Consider the following 27,445-nt stretch of genomic DNA (forward strand, 5'->3'; position numbering starts at 1 on the left):
TGTTTCTCAAACTTTTTGAATGAATTCCCCCCCCTTTGTCCAACACAATATAACATATTTCTTGTATTTCTACTGATTGATAAAAATATAGGCTATCTGTTGTGACAAAACTGCAAAATTGGGATTACTGATACATTCAATTAATTAACCACAATATAAGAAGTGTATCTTCTCCAATAAAACAATAGTTACTAACTAAGGGGGAAAAGATTAGATTTTTCTTGATTTTATGTGTTTTAGGATTGTTTTAATATATTAATAATTAATTTAAATGCTTTAAAATACTTCACATACTTAAAATAAGTCATCCTGTCCTAGATATTCTTACAGGTCTACAAGCTTGTCCTTTCTAAATGTACATTACATAATACAATAGTTCTTCTATTACAAGTAATACAAGATTGCTTATAAATGTTTGCTTATAATTTGAGTTCTTTTTAACAGTCTTAAACTGTTCTAGACCACTAAGCGTCCAAATACTTACAGTCTTATATTTTCATCATTTAAAACCTAACAGCTTTCTTTTTGTGAAACATTTTGCTTTTTCTCTGTGTCTTTAAAATAAACACCACTTAACTTGATATTTTATTTTAATGTGTTCACACACAAACATTTATATGTTTGACATAATTCTCCAGTAGTTTTTGGGCCAGAGCATCACTGTTCATTCACATTAGACCCCAAAAAAACAATTGAATTATCTTCAGAGAGTGGAGCACAAGATGTTTATATTACTAAAAAGCTGGGTTTGTGCACCATCTAGTGACAAGAGAGGATTCTACAAATGCTACAGTATCATTCGCAAACACAGCAAAAAGTGTATATTCATTTCAGAATGCTCAAGCCAACAATTAAAGAGTCACACCTTAAATTCATAATCAGTTATTCAGGATTAATTGTGTTTGTTGTAACACTGAAAATCATTCCATTTGGAACATAGTTACACTGCAATGTCATAACGTTGGAATACACATAAACAAATGCATATTTTCACACACCCTCCCCCGCCCAATTCACTCCTTAACTCTTTCTTTTTAGCAGGTGACAAAGGCGGCCACACCAGCCCATCCTGAGGTGTGACGGCCAACCCACCCACTGAGTTGAGAGTGGATACATCACCATCAGCTGTTAGACTTGTTTTACTCCTACAGTCAGCTGAGCACAGATGCATGATACTGGTATGTGTCGAGAGAATGTTGTGCTTAGGCTTTAGTACTGACAATAAATATGAAGCCAACTCTATAGGCAGCTTTCATGGCAAAACACTCAACACCTTCAATCGGAATCTGAAGCATCATCATACTTATCAAATATTACAGATGATTCACAGATAGCTCATGGCTTGTTTATTTCCTGAGAAAAAAAAAGGTAGTGTCTCAATTCGTATCTGCTCCTGAGGTAGTTCCTTAGAATACAGAAAGTGATACTGATCTTCAGATTTCTGGGAAGGAGTTAGAAAGCTCCCTCAGTCTGTGAGTGGTCTCGGTGGATGAGAGGTTGTTTAACTCTCGCACATATGCGAGCAGGTTACCCACAATAAGCCGAAGACAGTCCCGAAGTTCCCTCAAGTCTCTGTCCGAGCGAGAACCGCCTTCTGCAATAGCCATTCTCAAGCATATGTTCTTCAAGTCAACACCGTGCTGAAAGAGAGGACACAAACGTGAATAATTAAAAAAGAGCTTATAAATATAAATCACAAGCAAACAAGGGCAGGTAAGTTTAGCATCCACATGCAGAACCGGTCAGATGTTGACTGAATATTTATCATTTTAATATGTGACCCTGGACCACAAAACCAGTCATAAGCAGCATGGGTATATTTGTAGCAATAGCTAACAATTCATTGTATGGGTCAAAATTATCGATTTTTCTTTTATGCCAAAAATCATTAGGATATTAAGTAAAGATCATGTAAATATACCAAAACGTAATTTTTGATTGGTAATATGCATTGCTAAGAACTTCATTTGGACAAATTTAAAGGGGATTTTCTCGATATTTAGATTTTTTCTTATTTATTCAGCTTTCAGATGATGTATAAATCTCAATTTTAAAAACATTGACCCTTACGACTGGTTTGGTGGTCCAGGGTCACATTTATTAGTGTTATTTTGTGTGTGTATATGGATATATGGCTATAGAGATGGCTGAATTAAACTGGTTAGTAAACAGACAGCACACATGGGAACTCTTGTTTACAAAGCATCCCATGATGCACCTGCAGAGCAGGAATCTAGACAAAAGAAAATATTTTTCATTTGACATAATCTGATTCCCATACTCCCGTCTGAGTTATTCGATAGTTTAAATAGCTGTTACTATTAGACTAAAATGCTTTTTTATAAAATACAAACCCTACATGGTAGGCTATGTCGTGACATTTTGAGTCGTTACAGCACAAACTTTACAGTCTAGACTCTTATCAAAAGCATCTTACCTTATGCTTGAGCAAACTCCTTCCGTAACAGACGTCTTTTATAAAATCTTCCTCTATAGATATGAGTTGCGTGAGTATCTCGAGCAGACGCGCGAGGCAGCTCTCTCTCGCTCTCTCCGCGATAGTCTTCAGTCTGCGGGGCACCTTCATCAAATCACCTGGACACTGACCCTCGCCATCTCTATTGCTGGTCGTCGCGTGAGCTCGCAGGTCATTTAGGATGTTTAAGGCATCGATTTGATGTGTTAAAGAGCAGAGCCCCATGTCTGCCACCTGATCGGCTGTCTTGTGCAGAGTCACTGTTGAGAGAGACAGGCCTACGAGGCTCTGGTCGAAACAGCGTGACAAACGACCGGTTTTAAATGTTTTTGCTGTGGCATACTGTTTCTCCAACGACTTCCTCATTGTTTGTGTTTGGAGTGGATGAGCGCTTGCTTACACATGCAAATGTGACCTGATAGTCCTGCCCTCTATCGAGATGCTCAGAAAAAGCGGTTAACTGAAGGTACAGGGATGTTGTAAAACGTTTTGTTCTGAATTAACTCAAAAAACAGAAACAGTTAGCATTTTAAACCCTTAATTTATTATTTACCCTATCTCAGTCAAACCAGGCTGGTTTAAGAGTAGTTTTTCTTCCGAACAGCACATTTGGTGAATGTATTAATGATGTCATGGCTCTTGATACTGCTATTATTTTGTATTTTTTTGCTATTCTGCAAAAACAAAATAACAGAACAATGATAAAAAAAAGAACAAAAACAGATGACCTCATGCAACCAATGTCACATTGTTTGCATGATTCCTGAGAAGAGGTCACAGCTGACACTGTCTTAACAGGCAGTGCTGGCATTTCGCAACACAAATACTCAAATCTGAGATTTTAACAGAAATGAAAGTAGCCAACAGCATTTCTTTGATGGAAAGTGTCAAAAGGTCTCACACATGCACACACACATTGGGTTTCCATGTTTTATGGGGACTTTCTATAGGCGTAATGGTTTTTATACTGTACAAACTTCTATCACACTACACCAACCCTACTCCTTACAGGAAACTTTGTGCATTTTTAGATTTTCCAGAAACTCCATTGTGTATGATTTATAAGCTTGTTTCCTCATGGGGACCAAAAAATGTAACATGTTTGGATTTTGGATATTGCCATCTTTGTGGGGACATTTTGTCCCCATAATGTAGGGTTTAGCAGGACCACACACACACTTACTCTTTATTACTACTATCCACATTTCAGAAGTCATCAAAAAGTTAGTTTTTCTGAAAAAATTCAGGCATTTAAGCATAAGCCCACAGATCAAGTTTCATAAGAAGTAAATACAAAACATTTGACTGTTGGTTGTTAGTTTATATACTTATCTAACAACCTATTCCAGTTATTAATAAGTGGATCTTTTTTTTCTCAGTTCTATTAATTACAAGGTGTTATCAGTTAATACATCTTTCATTAGATTCATATATAAAATGCCCATTCCTATAGACTACCTGGTTATTCATCGAATGAAATTAAACAACTCCAGTTTCAATCATACACTGAATGCTTTAATTGATCTGAAATAAGATACAAAAAACGTTGTGATTTTAACAGACTAAATTTCTAGTTCTACTCGACCTCCGTTCACATACAGCTTTTTTGAGGAGGGACTTATCTAACAACCTATTCCAGTTATTAATAAGTGGATCTTTTTCTTTAAAAGTTCTATTAATTACAAGGTGTTATCAGTTAATACATCTTTCATTAGATTCATATATAAAATGCCCATTCCTATAGACTACCTGGTTATTCATCGAATGAAATTAAACAACTCCAGTTTCAATCATACACTGAATGCTTTAATTGATCTGAAATAAGATACAAAAAACGTTGTGATTTTAACAGACTAAATTTCTAGTTCTACTCGACCTCCGTTCACATACAGCTTTTTTGAGGAGGGATTTGAAAGCAAGTCAGAAACACTCAATAATATTTAGCATCTGTTCCAAAGCCCACCACTTAGTCTGTGCTCTAATAACTCAATCTTGTCAGTCCTATACTTCAGTTTACAGTAGCAACATTTATTACAAGATCAGGTATCACTCATAACATAATTCAAGCCTCAGATCAGGTATCACTCATAACAGCATCAGAGTACTACAGTAGCACTGATCTTGGCTCAGAGTCCTACCCTGTTTGTAGTGGTCTTATCTACAATCCCAGATCAGCAAGCGTACTCTGAAACGTCACCCATACATTACATGGATTATTTTTCTTTCAGCAGTATCATCTCATAAAAATAAAAACGTTGCTATGGGAATCACTGCTTTTTGTGAAATTAATAAATTCAGTCTCTCAGAAATAACTTGTGAAAATAAAAATATATTAAACTCATTATTCCTTCAAACCAGGTTATGGTAAAAAGTAAACCTTGTACAATAATATTTTAGTTTAATGAATTAGGTCTTTGACCTAAATTACAAACCTCACACCTGCTACACTCGTTTCATGCAGATCTTCCAAACCCACGTCACTGCATCTGAAGCTCTTTTAGACGAACACTATCTGTGATCTACACATGATTTGAGGGTCAGCAAACCTGCACAATATATGAGAATCACAACCACACTGGACTGTCCAAGCGCACACCAAACAAAGCTGCACTGATCTGTTCCGTTAAGGCTTGCACGATTGGTTTCCTGTTTAGCCATGAAAAAGTACCAAGTTGCACATTGAAAACAATGGGTGACAAAAAGAGAGACAAATTTAAATGAAGTGTAAAACCATAAAGGTACTGCGAATTCAGGTGGATTTGAGTCAAGAAGAAACTTCTAGAGTTTATTTACAAACCATTAGTGTCATTAGTTAACACTCTTTTTTTTTTTATTGATAGAACTCATTTTCTTCTTGGTCATTCAGCTACTCGCACACTCTCACTCTTCATCCCCTGTATTTCCTAAGTTACACATGGCTAGAGAGATTGGGCAACTGAATCATGGTCCATGGGCCTTCAATTTTTTGACAAAACTGCTCACTAACTAAAGAGATGCTCTAGGTGAATTGGAGTACATTGGTAGAAAACATTTATCGCTTATTCAGCATAGCCAGTAATACAATGGTGACGCAGTGGGTTAAGACACCATTGTGAAAAGGTCTCAAAAAATGGGAGTACAGAAGTCACAGAAAACATGCTTTTCCTTGCTCAGTCCATATCTATTACCATCAAGTTGGTCACATTGAACAGTTTTCGCCAAAGTCACTCCAGCTGCGACAGACCAAAGATCTACAACAGTTCATTTGTTGGGTAGGGGCCGTGTGGTGACCATCATTGCTGATTGGCTGGGCTGTTTGTCTTCCTCAAACGCAGCACGCTCTGCCGACCCATGACGTGAAATTCTGATCGCAGAAAATCAGTCCGAGTGACTCCGTGTGGTTTTGGGTGAAGATCCAAAGAGGAACGTTGTGAAGAAACAACTACTGAAATTGTAGATGCAGTGAAGGAAGTGTTACAAAGCACTTCTGGAGATGATAAATATTAATGGAGAACTATGACAAGAAGTGGGCTTGTTTGGGGGAAAGGGCGGGTCTTATCGTATTAAAGGGCGGGGCTAAACAGGAGGGACAAGTCACTGATAGGGTGATTAGTACCAGCAGTTGGTCTCTCTGGTTCATCTCATCTTTCTCCGCCGGAGAAGACGAGCGTTTCGTCATCGATCCGCAGCTGACGAGTGTTTCTCCTCTATTTCCCATTTAGTTGGTTCATAAAAATGATCATAATGTTTATAGACTAGCGTATTAAGTTAAATCTACAGTTATATCCCTATATACCTCCCAATGCTGAGATTTTATTATTTAATTCGTTTTTTTTTATTACTTTTTTTTTTTTTTAAAAAGAAGGATGACTGCACACAGGGCAGCTCTGTGCCTGAGGCTGGACTGCAGGGTGAGCGTTACAGTGGCCACACGGTGAAAATGTTTAGTTCTCCTTCTTGGCCTCCGTGTTGCCGTAGCTGGATCCTGTCTTCTTCACTTCGGTTACACCGATGAGCCGACGAACTGCTACAGAAGCTGCAGAAAGAGAAACGGTGACATTTTTTTTTGTAAAAAGAAGGGTAACTGCACACAGGGCAGCTTTGAGCCTGAGGCTGGACTGCAGGGTGAGCAATACAGTGGCCACACGGTGTTGACACGCTAACAATGTTTAGTTCTCCTTCTTGGCCTCTGTGTTGCCATAGCTGGATCCTGTCTTCTTCACTTCGGTTACACCGATGAGCCGACGGACTGCTACAGAAGCTGCAGAAAGAGAAACAGTGACAAGGAAGTCACATCAGTTGCGGGATAATGATATATTATTACTCATTAACTGATGCCATGACATATAAACATTTGTGCAGGAATTTATCAAATCTGAGAATTTAGAGTTTTAATCTCATGCTCTTCTGAATAGGGTATATTCACCTCTTGCACTTAACAAATGCAGTTTACTTTACTATTTAATGTGTGCCAAAACATGAAAGTAATTAAATAGTAAAGCTATTTACTAGTTAAAGGTATTTCTTTAAATAGTAAATAGCTTTTAGTTCGTGCCATAGTCAAACATGGCAAAACCATCCAATCAATGAATGGTTAGGAGATAAGGTAAATAAAAAAATAAACATAATAATCGTACAATCATCAAAACAACTAAGGACACACAGATGAATCTCAATTATTGTTAGACAAAAGCAAACAATATGTATAATTTAGAGGAAAGGGACAATTTAGAGAATAATTTATTATTTTTATTTTTTTATGCATTACTTCAAACTAGTGATGCACGTTCATTTTGGCAACAACAAAAATCATGGTTTCAGCCAGCAGTTTTCAGAGGGCTAAAACTATTGCCCAAAAACATCACTTAGATCTTCTCCAATGGCATGTTTTGTTTTATGCATACAACATGGATAACATGGATAAGTGGATGCACTTTACCATGAACAAAAATTATGCTAAAGCAATACGAAAAAAATTTGTTTGCATGAAATACTGAATATATAATACAACTGGTTTACTTTATCACCTGAGAATACAACACTCTGAACAGCAGACAGAGTTCAATTACCTAAATTTAATTACCCAAACTCAAATTTTCAGTTTTTTTCGTTTTCAGCTCATTTAGAAAAAAAAGATTGTAAACTTTAAATGTGTATTTGTGCTAAAAGCTAATTTTGTCATTTTAAAATGTACACAACCACACAGATCTCTATGCTAACAGATATGGATAAATAGCCCTTGTAATCTACATGAATAAGCTACAAAAACTTGAGAAAACCACTATGAGAGCACATGAATAAAACAATGACTGACCAACAATGAGGAAGATCATAAAGCCAATGATGAGGAGGGGAGAACCGCTGACAAAGACATCCCAGGCAAAGTTAATAAGCGGAGAAAGCAGGAGAGTAGCCCAAAACAGGAAGTTCAGAAGTGTCCAAACTCGACGTTTGGTTTTGATGGTGGGGCCGGGGAAACAGCCTTCCTTCTCATAGTGTTCTTGTAACGCATCCTTGAAAGACAGAGACGTGGGATGAATTGCAGCACACATCATTGCAATGAATCAGATGCAAAATCAAACAATAACAATTCAACTCAAAAAACACAGTTCAAATAAAGCCTGAGCTTCATACCTTCTCTTGGTAGAGCTTGTGTAACCAGTCAGCACACTCCTTCTCATCATCAGGAATCTCCTCCACAGGAAAGCGCCTGCGGACAGAACAGTGAGAGGTCAGAGCAGCACATGACACACTCCAATAGAGGGCGCTGTAACAGCATGCAGCAGAAGAGGTGCTAAACTAGGTACAGTTACAATCTTAATCCAAATATTTAAGGAGATCTCAGGTCAGCAATAAGACACAAAACACTCAAAAGCTTGTGAATGAGAACTTGGACACTCACAAGTTCACAATTCAAATCTTGTGTCAGATTTTGGAAGTACAGCAGCTAATGAAAATATAGTGAACCTCAGCTCTGTGACTCACCTGATGCTCAGGTCTGCTTTGTATTTCTTCCCATTAACGATGCCCAGCAGGGTCGGGTTCTGCTTGTCTTTGAAGTTCAGCGTGACATCGTACACAGCTTTCACTGTTGAAACAGAACAAATACATTTTGATGTTATGGAATGAAATGTTTGAATGTTGCAACAAATACAGTGTATAGAACTTAGATGGATAGTTCACCCAAAAATGAAACTTCTGTCTTCGTTTACTCATACTGATGTCATTCATCCTCGTGCTTTTGTTTATGCAATGGAAGTCAATTGCTCAAGCTACCAAGATTCTTCAGAATATCTGTATTTACGTTCCAAAGAAGAAAGTCATACGGGTTTAACTTCACGAGGGTGAGTAAATGATGACAGAACTTTCATTTTTGGGTGAACTATCCTTTTTTCATTTTCAGTCTTTCCCTCACACAAAGCCATCAGATAAATTCAAAATACAGTAAATATTTGATAAATATAATATATAATAAAGTGAATGAGTCGCATGGACCACTTTTGCAGAGCTTTTGCATCCTTTCTGAAGCTTGAAAACTTCAGTCCCTATTCACAATAATGGAATGGATAAATGGGACCAATATATTCTTGAAAAAATCTTATGTGTTCCAAAGAAGAAATTAAGTCAGCCAAACAAAGTTTGGAATGACATTATAGCAAGCAAATAATGACAATTTGTTTTTGGGCCAACTCCTAAAGTAAATAATGTTTCTAATGTAATTAAAGATTCAGAGCACCAGATATAATTCATGTCAGGATAAGAGGGGAAGAAGCTCAATAGCGTATGAATTGAGCATAATTGGCATGAAAATCAGGATGATGGAAAGCAGATGAAACACATTCATGATGGCCCATCAAATCAAGTTCACGAGTCCATTTCAGTCACCTCATTAGAGGAAAGAACAATCCTGAAACAAGCAATCTGCAAGTGATGTCCTATAAAACTAATTACTGTTTAGTTTACACACTCCAAAATAATATCGGACCACAATGGCTTGTTTTATTTACACAACGTTCAAAAGTTTGGGGTAAGTCAAATCATAAATTTATATTATTTTTCAGCATCTAATTGATCAAAAGTGATGGTAAAGATTTAGAATGGTACAAAGAATCGGTTTAAATAAGCTTGACAAAGTATCACAAAAACAGTAACATAAGTGTTTTTAAAACCGATAATATTAAGAAATGTTTCTTAAGCAAAGGAACATGTGACACTGAAGACTGGAGTAAAGATGCTGAAAATTCAGCATCGCCATCTCAAGAATAAATCGCATTTTAAAATATATTAATTATAATATATTATATTAATATTGAAAATAACTATTTTAAATTGTAATATTATTTCACTATATTACTGTATTGTAATTTTGATGAAATAAATGCAGTCTTGGTAATCATAAGAGACGTATTTAAAAAAAAAATCTAACCTACCCCAAACTTCTGAATGGTAGTATACGTAAAACATAGTCTAAACTCACAGCCTATATTTAGACAGCAGGTGACAGACGGAAGAGTCTCTCGACCACCGAGGTGGTAAATGTGTTGGGATTTTCTTATGGCAACGTGTCTAGAGTATTCTGGGAACATGCGAACTCTAGGAAGAACATTAGTTATCACCATAACCACTAGCAGCATCATGTTGTGGATAACTGCACTCTGTCTAGGGTCACTGATAAGTGGACACTTGGACATTATTATTAGACACCAGGCTGGTGGAAATCCAAAAAAGCATCATGAATAGGGCCAGCTTATGGGTTTGGACCACTCACATTTTCTTGACTCCTGTCCATCACCCACCCAGGAAGCAACGTTTGCCTCTTTTAACAGGGTAACACACAGCAGCTCTGTGACGGTGATGGAGTGTGTGGAAACGTTTATCTGACCTGTTCCCTTGAGGCATTGCAGTGTAGTGGTGAATCCTTTGGTGCGGGGCAGCAGGTGGTACTTCAGTTTTGGAAGGCCCTTACTCTCAGCCACCTGCATGCTTATCTGATGTTTCTTTTCCGTAAATCTCGTTCCTTCACAGTACAGCAGGAACTGCCACACACACACACACACACACACACCAGAGGATTGTAACTCCCGGGTCAGTGTTAAACACAGTAATCCTATCACTTTGTAATCTCTGCCTCTTGTTGCCAACGGAAACTTCCAATCGGAGCACGTCATAAGTGACCTCACCGCTGGAGCTACGTGCCTGTCTAGTAACACTGACCCACATCCAAATAATATAATGATAGAATAAATAAACTCAATAAACTAAACAAGAATGACCACAACACTTTACTAGATTAACACCAGGTGAAACTTGATTGTTTACTTATTTATCTACAGCTTCAATACATTAAAATGATTAGCAAATAATAATAATAAAAAAAAAAGAATTAAGACATGACTTTGATTATCACATTCCTCAGTAAATATATGTTACTACAGGTTATAGTGGTACGAGGTCACAAATTATTAATTCAGAATGTCTTTACAATCTTTAAAATTATTTTTTTATTGTGAATTTGAGTACGAGGAAAAATTTACTTATATATATATATATATATACATATATTAATTTATTTATTATATATTTTTTGCAGTCTTTGTGTCTTGGTTAAATGCGTCAAAGCACCTTTACTTAGCTTGGTTTGCCATTTGTGTGCATATGTTGCTCAAAAGTAAGAAAAGTGACACCAAGCTCCAAATGCAAATTGAGTTTGAATAGTTTTATTAGGGACTGCAATATTACATACTTTCAAACTGTAAAAAAGGATAATCCGCCAAAAACTACAATAGAAAACATTTATCCCAATTGCACATAAAGGGAAAAAGACTGAACTACTGGTTAACCAAAATCTGCCTATTACGAATTGAATAGTTCTGAACCATTACAGAACATTTGCATGGGTTTAGAGATTTACAAGGTGGATTTGAGGTTGTGGTTAGCCCTACATTTGACCGCAACAATTCATCAAATACTCAGTACATATCACCATGGTAAACAGAAAAGGCTTAAGTCATTCCTAAAGCTCTGCTTGATTATCAGGTCATTAGATCATCCTAATCACTCAGTGTACTCACCCACATGTATTCTGGGTAATCTCGGAGACGGTTCAGCCCACTGAAGACGGTTTCTCTGTCCTCCTCCCACTTCCGCTTGCAGAAAACAATTTCCAGGAAGTACCACGTCCAGCCGATCAGAGGAACTTTCAGCAGTTCGTGTTTAGCCAGAACCTTAGAACTCTGGATGAGAAAAATCAAAATAAAGAGAGGATAGAAAATGCAAAAAAGAGAGAGAGGATAGAGAAGAATTCAAATCATCCACTCAATCAAAACAAATAAATCCAACATCAGAACTTATCCAAGAGAGAAAAGACAAATTAATCTCTTGGGATTGATCCTCATGGTTACTAAGATTATTAAATACAAAACAAAAATGGATGGTGACAAAGCAGTTTTTGTTACGGTTAACTATAACTATTGAAAATCATTTTATTTTATTTAAATAAAATCTAAACAAAGTAGAAATGTTACCTTGAAAACTAAGTGTAAAAATTAGTTATTTACTTGAATTTGTTATTTATTTGAAAAACAAATAAAGTACATTGAATTACTAAAATTATTAAACCTGAAATAAAAGCTAAATAGAAATATGATAAAAAAGTACATCAATTTACTACAACTAAAATGAAAAGAAACACACAAAAAAATACAAATAAAGCTAATTAAAAATGTTAATAAATAGATATAAAAAATATAAATAATTAAAATAAATAACACTGCAAAAAGCATAATCTGGCCAATACAGGTGTCTATACAAGAGATGTCTGATTTTGTATATAACGGAATTTCAGCCAAAATGTAATTATAAAACACTGATGCACTGCGATATCCAATACTAGTTTCACACAGTTTTATTTACTGAAAAGTACAGATGGCAAACATCTCCATATATTTAAATAGCATAATTTCACCCAGTATCCACGTGCGACATGATTTTTGTTCTTCAGAAGAGTATCTTAGCCACTTTCTAATATCCGTCGAGTGCAGAATGCTTTTTGCATCATGTGCACAATTTTCTCTTAAGGAAGCTACATCAAAGAAGCTAGTCACATTTATCAGCTTCCATTTTAGTTTGGATGCTTTTAATGTACTCAAGTCGAGAGTGATTGAGCTCACAAGGTTTTGAGACACAACTGTCACGCCTCAAAGCTCAAAACAACCATCCTTCACAACTTCACACTTCACTACGGTGTCTTCACTGCTTGTCTTCCGTCTCTCACCCCCAGTACGCCGTATCTCTCACACATGGTCCAGCCACACAGGAAGTCGATCTCATAGTTATGGTTGAGGATGATGATGACGTGCTCTTTACCGAACTTATCCACCGTGGCCTGATCGGTGTACAGCGTGCACTCTGTGCCAGACCACCATTCTAACAGCATCACCAGCTCTGTTAAGAAAGCAGTAGAAAAGTGTGTCAAGCAGGTATTATGATGCCAGATGCGTTAGGATGATCTATATCGTGACAAGCGCCATGCAAATTGTTGAATCAATTGCTTCTGCTTATTTAACGCATCTGCTAAACGAATAAAAGTAAATGTAGAGGTGCATCTCAATAAATTAGAATGTCGTGGAAAAGTTCATTTATTTCAGTAATTCAACTCAAATTGTGAAACTCGTGTATTAAATAAATTCAATGCACACAGACTGAAGTAGTTTAAGTCTTTGGTTCTTTTAATTGTGATGATTTTGGCTCACATTTAACAAAAACCCACCAATTCACTATCTCAACAAATTAGAATACTTCATAAGACCAATAAAAAAAACATTTTTAGTGAATTGTTGGCCTTCTGGAAAGTGTGTTCATTTATTGTGTAGCATCTGGACCAATCAGACACACCATTTTTCATTAGATTAACAAATAGTCACAGACCCCTCACCCAATAACCTACTGGGTGCCAATAAATTTGAATTGGATGCTTTAAATTGCTTAACACAGAAAAAGTTGAGTGTCATCCTCAGCATGTCAATTAAATTTCTCTAATTTTTTAATACGGGCTGGCAATTATAGAAAACATGGGACGCCTAAAGAAAAGTTTAAATCACTAATTTGTGTGGTTTTATTTTCTAGCAATAATCATTTTATAAAATTTTCTTATTAAACAAAAATAAATGCACAGGAATAGAAAAAATCACATAATAGAAAAAGAGGAAAGTTTAAAAAGACTATGTAAATTTTATGTTAGATAATAGTCGATCACTTGATCTGACACCAGAAAGCATGAAATTTGTATGCATTATGCATATGTAACATGGCAAGACTAGTCTGTGCATGTGACGTTTAGTACAAACCCCATGTCTCATAAATTTTGCATTACAACAATAATGGCTTCTTGTCCAGTAACCTGCAATGCACAACATTAAGATACTTTACATAATACTTAAGTTATATAACAAATGTTTAAAGACATTTAATGATATCCATTCACAAATGCTTTATATATATTACAATAATAGTTACCTATCTTTGGAATAAATTCACTTAAAAGTAAACATTCATTAACAAGGTAAACAAAAAGTACTTGCTATACAGGTCTATAAAAGCATATTCAGAAACTTGATAGTGAGCTGAGGACAAACAAACGACTCACGGCTCCATAGCGAGTAGGAGAGTCTGGTGTTGATCTTGCGGTACAGCTGTTTGTTGATGGGCCACAGCACACAGGTACACAGCTGGATGAAGTTGATAATGAGGCCGCTCACCACGAACACAAAGCCAATCAAGAGCTGCAGGACGAACAGGCTCTTCAGCCACGCCACCACACCCATGACTGAGAGCCCTTCCACACACACACACACACACACACACTCACTCACTCACTCACTCACTCACTCACTCACCCACACACACAAACTGCTGGAAGACAAGAGAGGCAGAGGAGACGCCAAATTAAAAGCAGCCTACAGGCTGACTCATGCATATGATATTATGCTTTATTTACATTACACTAGAGGTCCTTCAAACCCATGGGGGATAGAAAGACCTCCTATTACATAATGTATAAAACTGAGTGGGAGTGAGTACGATATTAATGTACTGACAACTTTGTTAAGATGCATGTATGGCAAAGCCATTGAAATAAATCTGTACAAAGCTAAATTTTTTTTTTTTTTACATTTTTGCAATTGTTTTTTTTTCACAGAAATTACATGGACTGATCAGACAACTATTACAAATGTATATACAATAGTGCTCTAATTTGATTGGACAAGAAGATTTTGCATATAACAGCATTAAAACTAGTGTTAAAAAAACTAAAAAATATCACCAAAACAATAAACCTTTCTTACGAGCTACAGTATGAAACCTGAAACTTTATCTATCTATCTATCTATCCATATATATGCGCACAACTATTATATTAGTTTATTAAAAATAAGCCAACTGTTAGCAAATTAGTGTTATGTACACAAAAGTAAATTTTAGTCATATTTGGAAGTTGCTAACTGCTAATTTAGGACACTGACAGAAATATTTCTGTTTTGTTAGTCCAACTGTCTGCGCTATTATAGACTTTCAAAGCAAAAATATGCAACCAAATTATTTAGTTGACAAAGCAAAAATAAACAACACTGGTCATTGTGTCAGTTATGCAAAATATATTAACATATAAACGCAATATCAAGCTTGAATTCACTCTATGAATATCTGCAAATCAGTGTTGATCGACATTATTAGTAGCATTTGCATTATGGAATTATGGAATTTGTACCAGTCAATCCTGTAGCCCTCTGATGTTCATGTTTAATGTTCCAACATATCATTTCAGTTATCAAACTTAATATCATGAAAGTTTAACTCACCACAGCGGGTTCGTCTCTACAACCCTCTTTTACACGGCCCTTCACTTAGTACCACCGACCTGAGAGAAAAAGAGACAGAGCGCATTTAGAGAATTCATGACGGCCCGAGCCATAAACGCAACCGTCACCAGCAACACATTTAGTCATGTATTTTTACTTCCACATCTTGTTCCAAGATACACAAATCCACTGTAAAGTAGTCACGAGTTCATGACCCTTAGGCACCAAAAATTCCACATGCACCAGCACTGCACACACATATACAGCTGCACTACACACATGCCGTGCACAAACACACACCCTCTCACCCAGTTGGAGGAACTCCAAACACCTCCTCCAATTTCCCTCTCTCTCTTGCATGCATTGACTGCCTCATTTTCGCAACCCCTTTCCCCCCAACTGCATTTCTCGCTCCATTATTATATGGCAGCACCTCAACATGACTTGTCATGCACAAAAATCCTACTCTGAAAGACACAGTATCACACAAACACTCTCATTGGATCTGAAGGTCTCTCGTTTCAAATTGATTTTGAAAGCTTATCAGGCTTTAATCTCCCAGCACCACTTAATCCGATAACAAGACAACAACTGCAAGTGAAAGTCTGGATTAAAACTCTTAACAAAATGAGTGCTTCAGCAAATTTATTTGCCAAATAATCTTTTAAAGCACTGCTAAACCAAATGCAAAGAGAGGACTGAAGCTCAGTGCTTCCTTGCGGTTTAATCTGATACTCAGGATGAAGTTGCCAAACTACTCCAACTCGCCATCTGGTAACCTGCAGGAGGCCCGTCTGACCCCATTAATACTATAATGTTCTCAGTTATTATGTGTCGGCTCTGATGACAAAGTTCAGTTCAGTCAACCATCCTACTACACTGATATCATTTAAACATTCGTTCTGCCGACAGAACGAATTTGTGTGTGTAAAATCACTATTGTGAGTGCAGAGTAGGCATGGGCCGATTACCGGTTTCAAGGTATACCGCGATTTGAAAATTTCACGGTTTCAAAACCGCTAATATTTTCCGTTATACCGTTCCTGCGGTATGCACTGTTTTTCATGTCTCCTCAAAGCCTGAAAGTGTAGGGATCCCTCAGGTTGAGTGCAGTGTAGAGAGTAACACGACCCTCCTCCTCCTGTTGGTGCGAGCGAGCGGTCAGTCACGTGCGTGTAGGATGGCTTCCCCTGGAACTTAGGTGTTTATATGAATGTGTTTCTGAGAGGAACTGTCTTTAGAAAAGTTTACGTGGTATTTTCTTTTAATCTCGTCTCTGTATAGTTTATATTAAAGCAGTGTTTCAGGCTGCTCTGCTTTGTTTGCAGCGGTAACCAAGGAAACACTGTATCTGGTGTTCCATCAGCGCCTCCTGCTGACAGAGAGTGAATCTGCGTCTCATTCAGAGCATCTGCTGTTTGCTTCATTCAGGCATGTAGTATAATTTCACAAAGCTAGTCAGAACATTCTGTTTTTGCTTCAAATTGGGTTATTATTAATTCACATTATGTATATGAAATTATATAACTAAATTATATGTATAGGAATTATAGAACTAAAATTAAATAACTGTAATTACAGATTTAGGTTAAATAAAGAAAAAATAAACAAATTCTACTGTTCCTAATATTCTGTATGTTGCTCAATTGCTTAAGGTTATCACACCATCAAAATCTCATACCGGCCCATGCCTAGTGGGGAGCTAACAAAAGTTTATGGTGGATTAGGAAAGTCTTAAAATCTAATTTGAATGACGCCTTACAATGATAAACAATTGAACTCAATCTGAAGATGTAAAAACAAGCATCAGATGACAGAAGCAAAAACATCTTATATTAGCAAGTAAAATACTGGAAAAGTGGTTATTTATTTATAACCTACCTCTGCCTTGATGCACATACTCCACGAAGCATGATAAACCAAATTAACTGCAAATGCTTTCACATTGTTCTCTCACCTACAGAAAAATGAAACGGACCACAGTATCACGTCAACAAGTTTTGCACAGGCAAGCAACACTCACAATTTCTTAAGAAAATGTAATAATCCAGCTATTCTAACTACTGTAATACTTCTAAGCCGTCAGCTAGTCAATGATTCCTGTGAATTAGCATTTATCATAAGAGCAAATGTGCCAAATGTGCTGCCTTTTGAAATAAACACAAAACAATCGTGTTACAACATGGGGGCAGCTAGAAACCAGTGAGTAAAAGTTTAAACCGACAAAGTTTTGGTTCCTCTACCAACACATCAGCCAAGACAAACAGAACACAAACGGCACTAACCTTAGATGAAGATCCACAGGCAGTGTATAAGTTAACTATGACTTTGGAGTGGACAGAGACGGACCGAAGAAAGAAAAATGAGAGAGGGTGGGAAAGGAAAGAGTTGAACTCTGTCCTCCTATCCACCACTGCACAAACTGAAGTAAACTTTGGAACCTTACCAAAGTGTGTGTGTGTCTGAGATCAAGGGAATGGCAGAGTGCTCTGAATGCCAAAACTCCCTATGAAAATTGGTGTGCTGCACTAGGTGTGTGAGGGGGAGTGTGTATGCACATTCTGAGGGATCACCTGATCAACTTGTTGGAGCAGAGTATTTTCTCAGCCATAAGAAATATGAGCAAAAAGTAGACTTATACACTAGGCTTGCCGCGATAGATGGGGTTGACGGTGATACCGGTGTTAAGTCGCAACACCGGTTACATCACTTGCCCACCGCGGCACCGACCCCCACCGTCATTTTTATTTTTTTGTAGTAGCCTAATAAAAATCATTTAGTTCAGTAAAAGAACAGACACTACAATTAAAAACTGAACGCGGCTGCTCAATGCAGCGTGCCAAACGACTTCCAGCAATTGATGCCGAACTGATGCCGAAAGTAAAATGTGCACGGCGCTTTTAAGCTTAAAAACAAACAATTGCTTTACGCCGAATTGCTGCTATTTGAAAGTGAAAGTAAAATGTGCACGCCTCTTTTACAAGCTATTTAAAAGCGAAGGAAAGCGAGAAAAAGAGGGAACGCTCCCGCCCCCGCGGTGATACCGGTATTACCGGTGTTGTCACACATCGATTAACCGGTGGGAAAATTTCCTCACCATCACAACCCTATGATACACTTCAAACATTTCGCTTTCTCCACCAAATCATGTGCACTACAGACCCCTAGTGGTCCACCAATATATAGCCAATGTTGATATTTCAGCTCTTTTTAAATGATTGGCTTCTGCAGATAAGTTTTCCAGTTTGCCCGATGTGTTTGTGGGAGTGGGACTTTAATTGTGACAGCGCTGAGAATGTCAGCACTCGAGCACACAAAACTCCCATTCTCTGTCTTTATTAGTTTATTGCCTCTGTTTAAATTAATAAATGATTATACAGAACTGATAAACAGGGAAAGTAAACAGTGTACTAGGGATGTAACGATGCACCCTGAGTAGACTTGTGCCGGTATTCGGTAATGCGATATATCACTTCTAAATACCGTGAATAATTATATATTACAAATTATTTCGAATTTTGAATGCATTTTAAGAATACTTTTCCCATCAACTGGTCAAAATGCACAACACCGCTGTATGCTGCGTGAAAGACGCGTGCGCACTCTGATGTAAATAAGCGCGGACGAGAAGCACATGGCGGAACATGTGAGAGACGCTCTGGATGAAAGCGCACTTTCACTCTCTGACAGCAGATGGCGCTAAACTGCAGAAATAATAATAATAATAATAATTCATTTAAATGCAGCCGTTACCCCGGAAACCCTGTAAACAAAGCAGCTGCACTACTTCCTGTTTCTGAATCATGTTTAAATTATGTAAATAGCCATTCAGATTTGTGTATTTGCTATGAAGTCAACAATACTACAGCGAGAATATAAGTTACGCCTTCTTTCTTTGCGTGAACGTTTGGGCGGCGTTATGCAAATCTTCCGAGATCGTGACGTAGGTATGTGGGGGTGTGTTAGAACGAGCCGTTTTAGGTAGGCGCGGTTGACTGTTAACTTTTATAAAGAATATCTCTTTGGATTTGAGACTTTAGTCTTTGCAACTTTACAGATCTTCTTTATGCACCAAGAGCTTGTAACACTCCAAAGAGAAAGGAAAAATTGAAATCGCATCATATGACCCCTTTAAAGCAGTGTTCATAACCACAGTGCTTCTTTGATTAAAGCGGCAACCAAGGAAACGCGATATTGCCGCTGTTCAATAAGCACTACCTGCTGTCAGACAGTGAATTTGTGTTCTCATTCAGCTCATCTGCTGTTTTTGTTTTGTGCAGATTAGTTTTGTGAAACTATATTCAGGGCCGCCGCAATGGTTTCTGAGCCCCTGAACATCATTGAATCTGCCCCCCCCCCCCTGGTAAAAAAAAACGCGTCCCGGGCCCCCTCTCCCTCGCCGGGCCCTTGGAATTGTCCAAACCTTCCCCTCCATTACGGTGCCCCTGACTATACTACATAAAACATAAGTCAGAGCATTCTGTTTTTGCTTCAAATTTTGAAATTGTGCAATGTAATTTAGATTGAAAACTGTTAATTCTTGTGATTAAATGGAAAGAGCACAGGCAAAACCTTAGTTTATTTATATGAAGGGATTTCTTTTCTTGTGTTTATTTATTTGATTTGGGGTTTGTTTTAAAATTTCAATTTAGTTTTTATTTGACATAGCCTATTTCAATTTCACAAAGAAATGTGCAGCATTTTATTTTTCAATAATAAAAGGACCCCTTTTTATTAATAATTTGTCTTAAATCTCATTTTGTTGTGAAATCAGTATTGTGAATCATATCGCATTGTAGGTGTGGGCGGTATAGCTACCTGTAGACACGATTAACTGGCATAAATTTGTCGGTAGAGATTTTGGACTAACGTCTCTATCACGGTTACATGATGTCGCTGTGCTACATGGTCACAATAATGTATTCTTTGCATGCATTTTTAATGCATTGCGATTTAAAACTGAGTGATTTTAAGCCGTTGAAAAGCAATCAGCAGCGAAAGAGAACTCATTTCGTTATATGCACACGCTGTATGAGAAACTGTTTCTGAGTGCCGTTAGAGAGACGTGTGCATGTGAAGATGGTGCTCGTAGAGCACAGAAGTACTGAACTGAGTTATTTTTACGGCTTTATAAGCCATGAACTGTTAAATATACACACTTGTATGTGTCAAAATGCTGGTATTTGCAAGTATCCTCATTAACACAGTAACTTAGGTCTTAAGTGAAAGCAAACAGCTGAGAAAGAAAACATGTGTAACAGTTTATTGGAAGGTAGCTCTTAAAGTGACAGCAGTCTAATATTCCTGCTGTCTGTCATTCAATTGAATCAAACAACAAAAGAGAGAAAACCTCTCAGTGCTCGACTAAATCACATTTGTGACTTTAATAAGAAGAAATATATATTTAATTTACACAGTGATAAATATGCAGTTTTTATGATTACTTTATGCAATGTATGTAGCATTTCTTATTTATTTGTTCTACTGTAGTTTTTTGTCCTATTGCTTGTATTAGCTTCTTATTCTTATTTAATCGCTGATTGTTTACTTGTCTTCAGTGAGATTGAGTTTTTTTTAAATTATTAATTTAGGCTAGTATTAGTTTTTTTGAGATATTGACACTGGTGACAAGAATTGTGAAACTTCTATGGTATCAGAAATTTTGATATCATAAAGACCATATTTAAAGCACAAATTACTAGCCTATATTGTGATATATATTTTGTTACCGTGAAATAAAATTACTAATGTGACATATTGCGTCATATTGCCCACCCCTATTGCATCGTGAGTTGAGTGAATAGTTACATCCCTAGAGTGTACAATAATATGATATAATCTATATTTAGTAACAGAAAGGCAAACGCTTCACTACTTTTTCATCTACCGTCAGCAATCAGGAAATTCACATTTATATCATCAATTTGTCAAATTCAGCTGTGAGATCTTGTGTTCATTTGTAGCCTGCATAAAAACGAGTGTGCATCACAGTCTGCATGACTGACAAACTTTGAATTAGGGCGGTGCGATTTCCACCACTGGATACCTTCCTTGGGCCAAGTGTGTGGACCTTACAACTGTGTGCTGTATGTGAAATTAGCTCTAGCTTGTCTTTATTTGAAAAAATGATTCCCAGCATGTTAACTGCCTTTTTGTATTCATTCATATTTTTAACACTTTCTTGTGAAACTAATATAACTGATCGATTACAAAATCAATAAACTGCCAACTAAATTAAATAAAGAGTTAATTTGTTGCCATTTTTCAAACAATGAAATTGAAGGAGGGGAAAGAAACATAGAAGAAAAAAAAAAACATAGATCACCATAAACATGGTCCATAAAACTTGTGCAACTTGTTCTTCTCAGTCATATGTCTAGAGCATTATGTTTGATCAAGTATGTGAATGTCCAGTTTCACATACAGAGGTAGCAAATGGTGTCAAAAAGCTCAAAGGTGTATCAAAAGGTGTATCAATTAAGATGATTAATGCAATATGCCAAAAACACCCTAGATACATGTAAGTTTATATCTGTTTGACTTGTTCCTCATTCACTTTTTGGTAGCATGACAACTACACCGATAGGGTGGGGGGATTAGACATGGAGGGATCAACCAGCTTAAGGCCGGGACACACCAAGCCGACTTCAAAGAACTAGCGGCGACGAAAGCCGACGGTGTTGTCGCCTCGCGGCGGACCAAAAAGCTGCGCTCGAACACACCGCACAGACTACAGCCGATGGCAAACTAACACGTGCGTAAACTAACACGTGCGGCCGACCGTTGGCTTGGTGTGTCCCGGCCTTTAAGGCATCAGTTTGCGTCGGGGCCGTCAGCGCGAGTGAGAGCTCTGATTGGATGTTCAGTTTAACGAACGAGTCCGTGCCCGAGAATTAAAGCGAAAGTGATGAAAACAAGCACGTAAATGAAGGCGGTACAGACAGAAGGCTGTTTAAATGTTACGTGATCTTTCCCAATCATTCTAATAGGCCTACGCAAATGTTTTCATAACAACATAAGCCGCTTAAAATGATTAAAGTTATCAACGTTACTGATATTCAAAACAGTATCGGTATCGGTGCATCCCTAGTTACTGATATTCAAAATGGTAAGCCAGCGCTGCTTTGTTTACGTTTCGTATATCTGCATTTATCTCGTATATCTTTGTTTCGGTTTCTCCTTTTGAATGACGAATATATAGCCTACTATTGATAGCTGCTGATATAAAGACAGTTTACGCACAGAACGCACGTGTTAGTTTGCCGTCGGCTGTAGTCTGTGCAGTGTGTTCGAGCGCAGCTTTTTGGTCCGACGCTGCCGACGTGAGGCGACAACACCGTCGGCTTTCGTCGCCTCTAGTTCTTTGAAGTCGGCTGGGTGTGTCCCGGCCTTTAGGAGTTAACAGCTGTCTAGCCTGCATCATCAGACAGCCTGGGGCCATCTTTTTCCAAGATGGACAAAATGTACCTCTAAAAAAGGTAAAAAAAAAGCTTCAAACTTGCAGGATGCAAAAGAAAACTGAGAAACCACAGTGTAACAATACCTAAAAAAAAATACACAAAGGAGTGTTACACAATACACAGTGTTACACAATACACAAGTTAAGTTGTGCTTCAGATGGTAACACTTCCACAGCAGATCAATTTTCAGATAGACTTCAGCTAACAATTTGGTATCAGCTTGTTTGACTCTCTGTGAAGCTTTAAAGGGAAGAATATACAGGCAAAAAAAACTGAGACACTGTGTGACCTTTCAGACGTTATAGAGACAACTGTGCAACAGGTGGTCACCATAGTGCCCTAAACACCCACAAACATGGCAGGCATGCAAATAACTACAAATGAACAAATTAAAGTCTTACACCGTGTCCTAACTACACACGATGCGATGCCGCGACACGCGATAAAAGGTATCTTTTCCATGTTTGGTGAGGTTTTGTCCTAACTAGCCTTAGAAACGGTTTCTATTTCCGCGACGTTGCGGCTGGAACAACATACAAACTATATAACAGTGATATGCAGGTACTGATTATGTGCGCTATTCAATGTTAACGTGTCTAATGTGAGTTTGAATATCATTTTGTGTGACCGTTATAGCCATACTGAAAGCAACAATAGATAGTTTACCTCAAATCTTGAAAATAAATTAAAGCAAAGATGTAGCCTACGTTAAAACTGTGAACTCACTGCGAACCAACGAGTGTATTCCATGACAAAGATGGTATCAGTCACTCAGTATGTACATTTAATGATGTTAAAAAGTTTTAATATTTATGAATTAGATTATAAACTTATTCATTTCGTTGCGAGTGCAGTGCGCTTCCACAGAGAGCCCGCCCACACACGCTTCGGATTGGCTGTGATATTTGATTGATTCTGTCGCATTGCATCTGGTGTGGACACCCAAATTGCTTGTTGCTGGAATCTTGTCGCGCCGTGTGTAGTTAGGACACGGTGTTAGGCAAGGAGTATCTCATTTGACCTTTGCCTGTGTCAAATCCAATAACCTTTACATAAGCAGCAGGCGGCCCAATCAATCTACTGTTGCACTTTAGCCGGACTCACCAGTAGGCGTAGTAGGCCACTGCCATGACCACTAACGCCCCACAGATCCCTGTGAAGATCATCACAGCCCCCTGGTTCAGCATCTTCACTTCTGGTGATGGGCCTTCAAAGCAGAACAATTATGAAATTAGCCTCCTCTGGTTTCGTTCAAAAATGGACAGGCAGTTCTGTTCTTGACAAGCTTGGAGACAGATGAAATTTAAATGCAGAAAGTGCTCCTGAAAATACTTGGCAAAGAAAGCCTTTTAAAAAGTTGAACGAGGCACTAGGTCTCGCTTTGGCTACAGCGACATGCTAATGCTAATTCCACAGAAGGAGAGCACTTTTATGATGATGCAAGCAGAAACAAAACTAGATCCCATAAAGGCGGCGTCACTCAAAACCAGTGGACGTAAAAAAGGACAGTCTTCCAAAGCTGAACTCCAACTGGATGCTGTTACCAACTGCTATCCCAAATTCCAAGCACAGTTCGAGTTAGCGAATCCTTAGCAAGATGCAGCAGTCCAACAGCACAATGTGGACATAGCAGCAACCTTCCGTTAAGCCAGAGAGAGCAGTTCTCAGCATCCTGTGTTCCCTCCTCTTCTCTAATCTCCTCTGGATTAGATTACCAGTGATTAGCACTCTGGAGCAGCACCCTGGATAAGTCACATCGAATTTACATCAACTTCAAGCGATTGAGCTAAGTGGGACGGGACAGTGGTGACTTCCTTTAGCCACCAGGAGGAGCCTTTAGGGTCAAGCCCACTCTCTAGCATTTAAATTATCTTGTACAAGGAGGCATGATATGTTTCGGTAGTGATTCTGGAGACTTGTGAGTGCTGTAGCATGCTTGACAAGCTTCTACATGGCCTTGCTGTAGATCTGTGAACTTCTTCTTGGCATTCAAGGTCGACAAGGGCCTAAGTCCAGTTTAGATGAGGTGGTGACAGAGAAGATGAGGCAGGTTGTGGCTCAAAGCCATGAATGCACAACTGCATTACTGGCATAAACGGAGAACACAATGTGCCACAGGCCTACGTCACACAACAGTGCTTCCTTTTTTATTTGTTCTGCTTCTGTTGCTCACTTCATCTCATTATTTCTTCTAGCTTCTTTTCATCTTTCATCATTCGTTTGTCATAACTTTGTGTGATGTGAGACTTTTTGTTGCTGTACTGTATCAATGGGAAAACCTTTGCAGAGAGTCCATGTATTCTTGAATGTGCAATGTCCTGTGTACAGCTGTGCTAATGTGCCTTCTTCAACACTTTGTAAAGCCATCTCCCGATAAGGTGTGTAGCATAAAACCTATACATTATGAGCCATATGAGACCAAAGCAGCTTACTGGACTGCAGCTGAGGTCAATGTCTAAATCTATAATCTAATCAGTATCTTACACATACAAACAAACAAACACTTCTAAGTATTCTTAAACAGCCGTTTAAACAAACTAGGATATTATCATTACAAATTTCATCCATAAAAAAATGTTCCTTCATCTCTGCATTTCCCCAAACTTTAAGATAAATATTCTTCTGTACATACATTTATATCCTTTGAACAGCATTTTTTTTCTTTGCAAGAGCTCCCCCTTGATACTGACTCTAATAAATACATCATGGAAAATGTCAGTTATCTTTGCTACTGTGTCTCAGAAAATTCTACACACTTCAAGTCTCATCAAAAATGCATACAAAAGATGAACATTAACAACAAACAGGGCTTGTGCTTTGGTTAAGTCTCTAGCTTTGACAGACTGAATGAACATCATTACAAGGGACTCAGTGGTCAATAATTCTCAGTGGGCCAGTGCACAGTGTGTTTTCAGTCCTAGTACACCAGGGGTCTCACACATAGGCTAAACCTTGTACAAGTACAAAAACATATGCCAAATAGCACCCACACATTGGCATTTATAAACAGACAAACAAACCTGTTACCGGACCATGCATATGCTCACTTTGGCAACCAATTTTCCAGCTACAGAGCCTAACTACTGAACTGAAATGAATGCTGCAAAATGTGCTTTCAATGAATTCCAAATCCATGCTAGAAAGTGACATTTAATTTCTAGATAAGTTTCCATCCTACCACCAAAATACAGTGTCTGCATTCTTTGGGAAGTCATCCTTTGATTGGCTTAAAAAGTAAAAAAACAAAAAAAACAAACCTGTGCACTTAACATCTGAATATTAATTAATGAATTACAAATCCCATAATGCACTGTGAACAACAATAGTCAGTCCTGATGATAAACTAGATTCAAAAAAAAATAATAAAGTAAAAAAATCACATGGATGGACTTGCACCTTCTACAAAAGCATACATTCTACAGTCTTGTAGCATCTGGACTAGGGCTGGGCAAAAAAAAAATTTGATTTTTCGATTAATCGTTTTTTAAAATGACGTCGATTCGATATTGATTCTTAAAAGCCGCGAATCTATCTTTTCCGGGATTTATTTCAGCACACATTGCTCACTCTAGCCGCCGGCCTCTGCTCACTCTAGGCTGCCGTGTGTGAAGCTGTGTTTCGTTGTGATAACGAAACTACTTTGTTTGGCCTTCCAAAAGAGGACGCGACTAGAAAGAATCGAGAGCTTGCGAATCGAAATCGAATCGAATCGGCACATCTGAATCGATACCCAGCCCTAATCTGGACCAATCAGACACGCAATTATTTGTTATACTTAATAGGGCTGTGCGATATGACGATATGTATCGTATGGACGAAATAAAAAGTCTGTCGTTTCATATTATGCTCTATCGTTTATTTCATGGTGTCGCAAAATACATTGTTTAAGGTAATACTTTTTCATCATTTGGATGACTGCGATCTTTACACGCCACCACGGGGCGTGAAGCGGAGACAGAACCAGGTGGAGAACGACCAGCCAGGACAAAACGAGGAGCTCGTTCCTAAACGAGGGACTATATCTGTAGCATGGACACACGTTTTGAAGCACTGCGGTTTTAAAACAACCGATTTTTAAGCCTTTGAAACACAAACAGCAGAGCAATATGCGTGCGCGGTCTCTGCTTCTGTGTGAGAGGAGCGCACATTTTTTTGCCGCCTTATTGGCTTTGAACGATTACATAAACACTTACAGTGGGTACGGAAAGTATTCAGACCCCCTTAAATCTTCACTCGTCTCTCATCACCTTTCCGTCTTCTGGTTGCTAAGTCCCAGAGCCGGCGCAGCCACACCTGGCAGACCTCGACACAGCCAGTGTGCAGTTCTGTTAGATTCAGAGAAGATGAGGATGTGAGCTAGAACTCTTCTGGGACCCTTAGGTTTGCGCCAGGCTTCGGCCTTGCCTTTCCATTCAACAAAGACCCTCGGATCTCAGCTGATGTTTCTCTTAGCTCTTCGTCACTTTCCACCTGGGAAGAAACTCCCAATCACCATCGAGTCACAACATCTTTGGAGTTCATCACTCTTCAAACCCGGAAGAACGTGATCGCAAGTCCAAAACCTTGAAACCATCAAGACTTTCATCCGAGACTGCATCTGGACATTCGTCAACGACCAAGGCAATGCAAGTATCATATATTTAACTAAACGAAACAGAGGTTTAGTATAAGCT

The 27,445-nt window shown here is 38.1% G+C and overlaps 2 protein-coding genes across 8 annotated transcripts in view; both read right to left on the reverse strand.

The window, feature by feature from the left end:
- Window positions 1-604: 604 nt before the first annotated feature.
- On the reverse strand, window positions 605-2,951 carry LOC107746276 (leukemia-associated protein 7-like). The gene is made up of 2 exons (XM_016560411.1): window positions 2,438-2,951; window positions 605-1,640 (listed from the first exon to the last, which is right to left on the reverse strand). Exons 1-2 carry the CDS (start codon window positions 2,840-2,842, stop codon window positions 1,434-1,436), a joined length of 612 nt encoding a protein of 203 aa, XP_016415897.1. The 5' UTR covers window positions 2,843-2,951; the 3' UTR covers window positions 605-1,433.
- Window positions 2,952-4,381: 1,430 nt separating this feature from the next.
- Window positions 4,382-27,445, reverse strand: part of LOC107746273 (1-acyl-sn-glycerol-3-phosphate acyltransferase gamma-like) — a 27,651-nt gene continuing 4,587 nt past the window's right edge. The window contains exons 1-11 of one of the 7 annotated variants that reach the window (XM_016560410.1): window positions 23,877-24,463; window positions 15,313-15,371; window positions 14,100-14,319; window positions 12,729-12,898; window positions 11,527-11,688; window positions 10,338-10,491; window positions 8,441-8,543; window positions 8,090-8,165; window positions 7,770-7,968; window positions 6,643-6,716; window positions 4,382-6,417 (exon numbers count right to left, since the gene is read on the reverse strand). In XM_016560410.1, the coding sequence (XP_016415896.1) occupies window positions 6,400-6,417; window positions 6,643-6,716; window positions 7,770-7,968; window positions 8,090-8,165; window positions 8,441-8,543; window positions 10,338-10,491; window positions 11,527-11,688; window positions 12,729-12,898; window positions 14,100-14,277 (1,134 nt within the window). In that variant the 5' untranslated portion in view covers window positions 14,278-14,319; window positions 15,313-15,371; window positions 23,877-24,463 and the 3' untranslated portion in view covers window positions 4,382-6,399. Of the gene's footprint in view, window positions 6,418-6,511; window positions 6,717-7,769; window positions 7,969-8,089; window positions 8,166-8,440; window positions 8,544-10,337; window positions 10,492-11,526; window positions 11,689-12,728; window positions 12,899-14,099; window positions 14,320-15,312; window positions 15,372-17,597; window positions 17,990-23,876; window positions 24,464-27,445 lie in introns of those variants that run through there. The other 6 variants (XM_016560409.1, XM_016560406.1, XM_016560404.1 and 3 more) reach the window with 6 other exon arrangements.

The sequence above is a fragment of the Sinocyclocheilus rhinocerous genome, unplaced genomic scaffold (assembly GCF_001515625.1).
Source record: "Sinocyclocheilus rhinocerous isolate Xijiao unplaced genomic scaffold, SAMN03320098_v1.1 scaffold798, whole genome shotgun sequence".
In the NCBI taxonomy this organism is placed as follows: Eukaryota; Metazoa; Chordata; class Actinopteri; order Cypriniformes; family Cyprinidae; genus Sinocyclocheilus; species Sinocyclocheilus rhinocerous.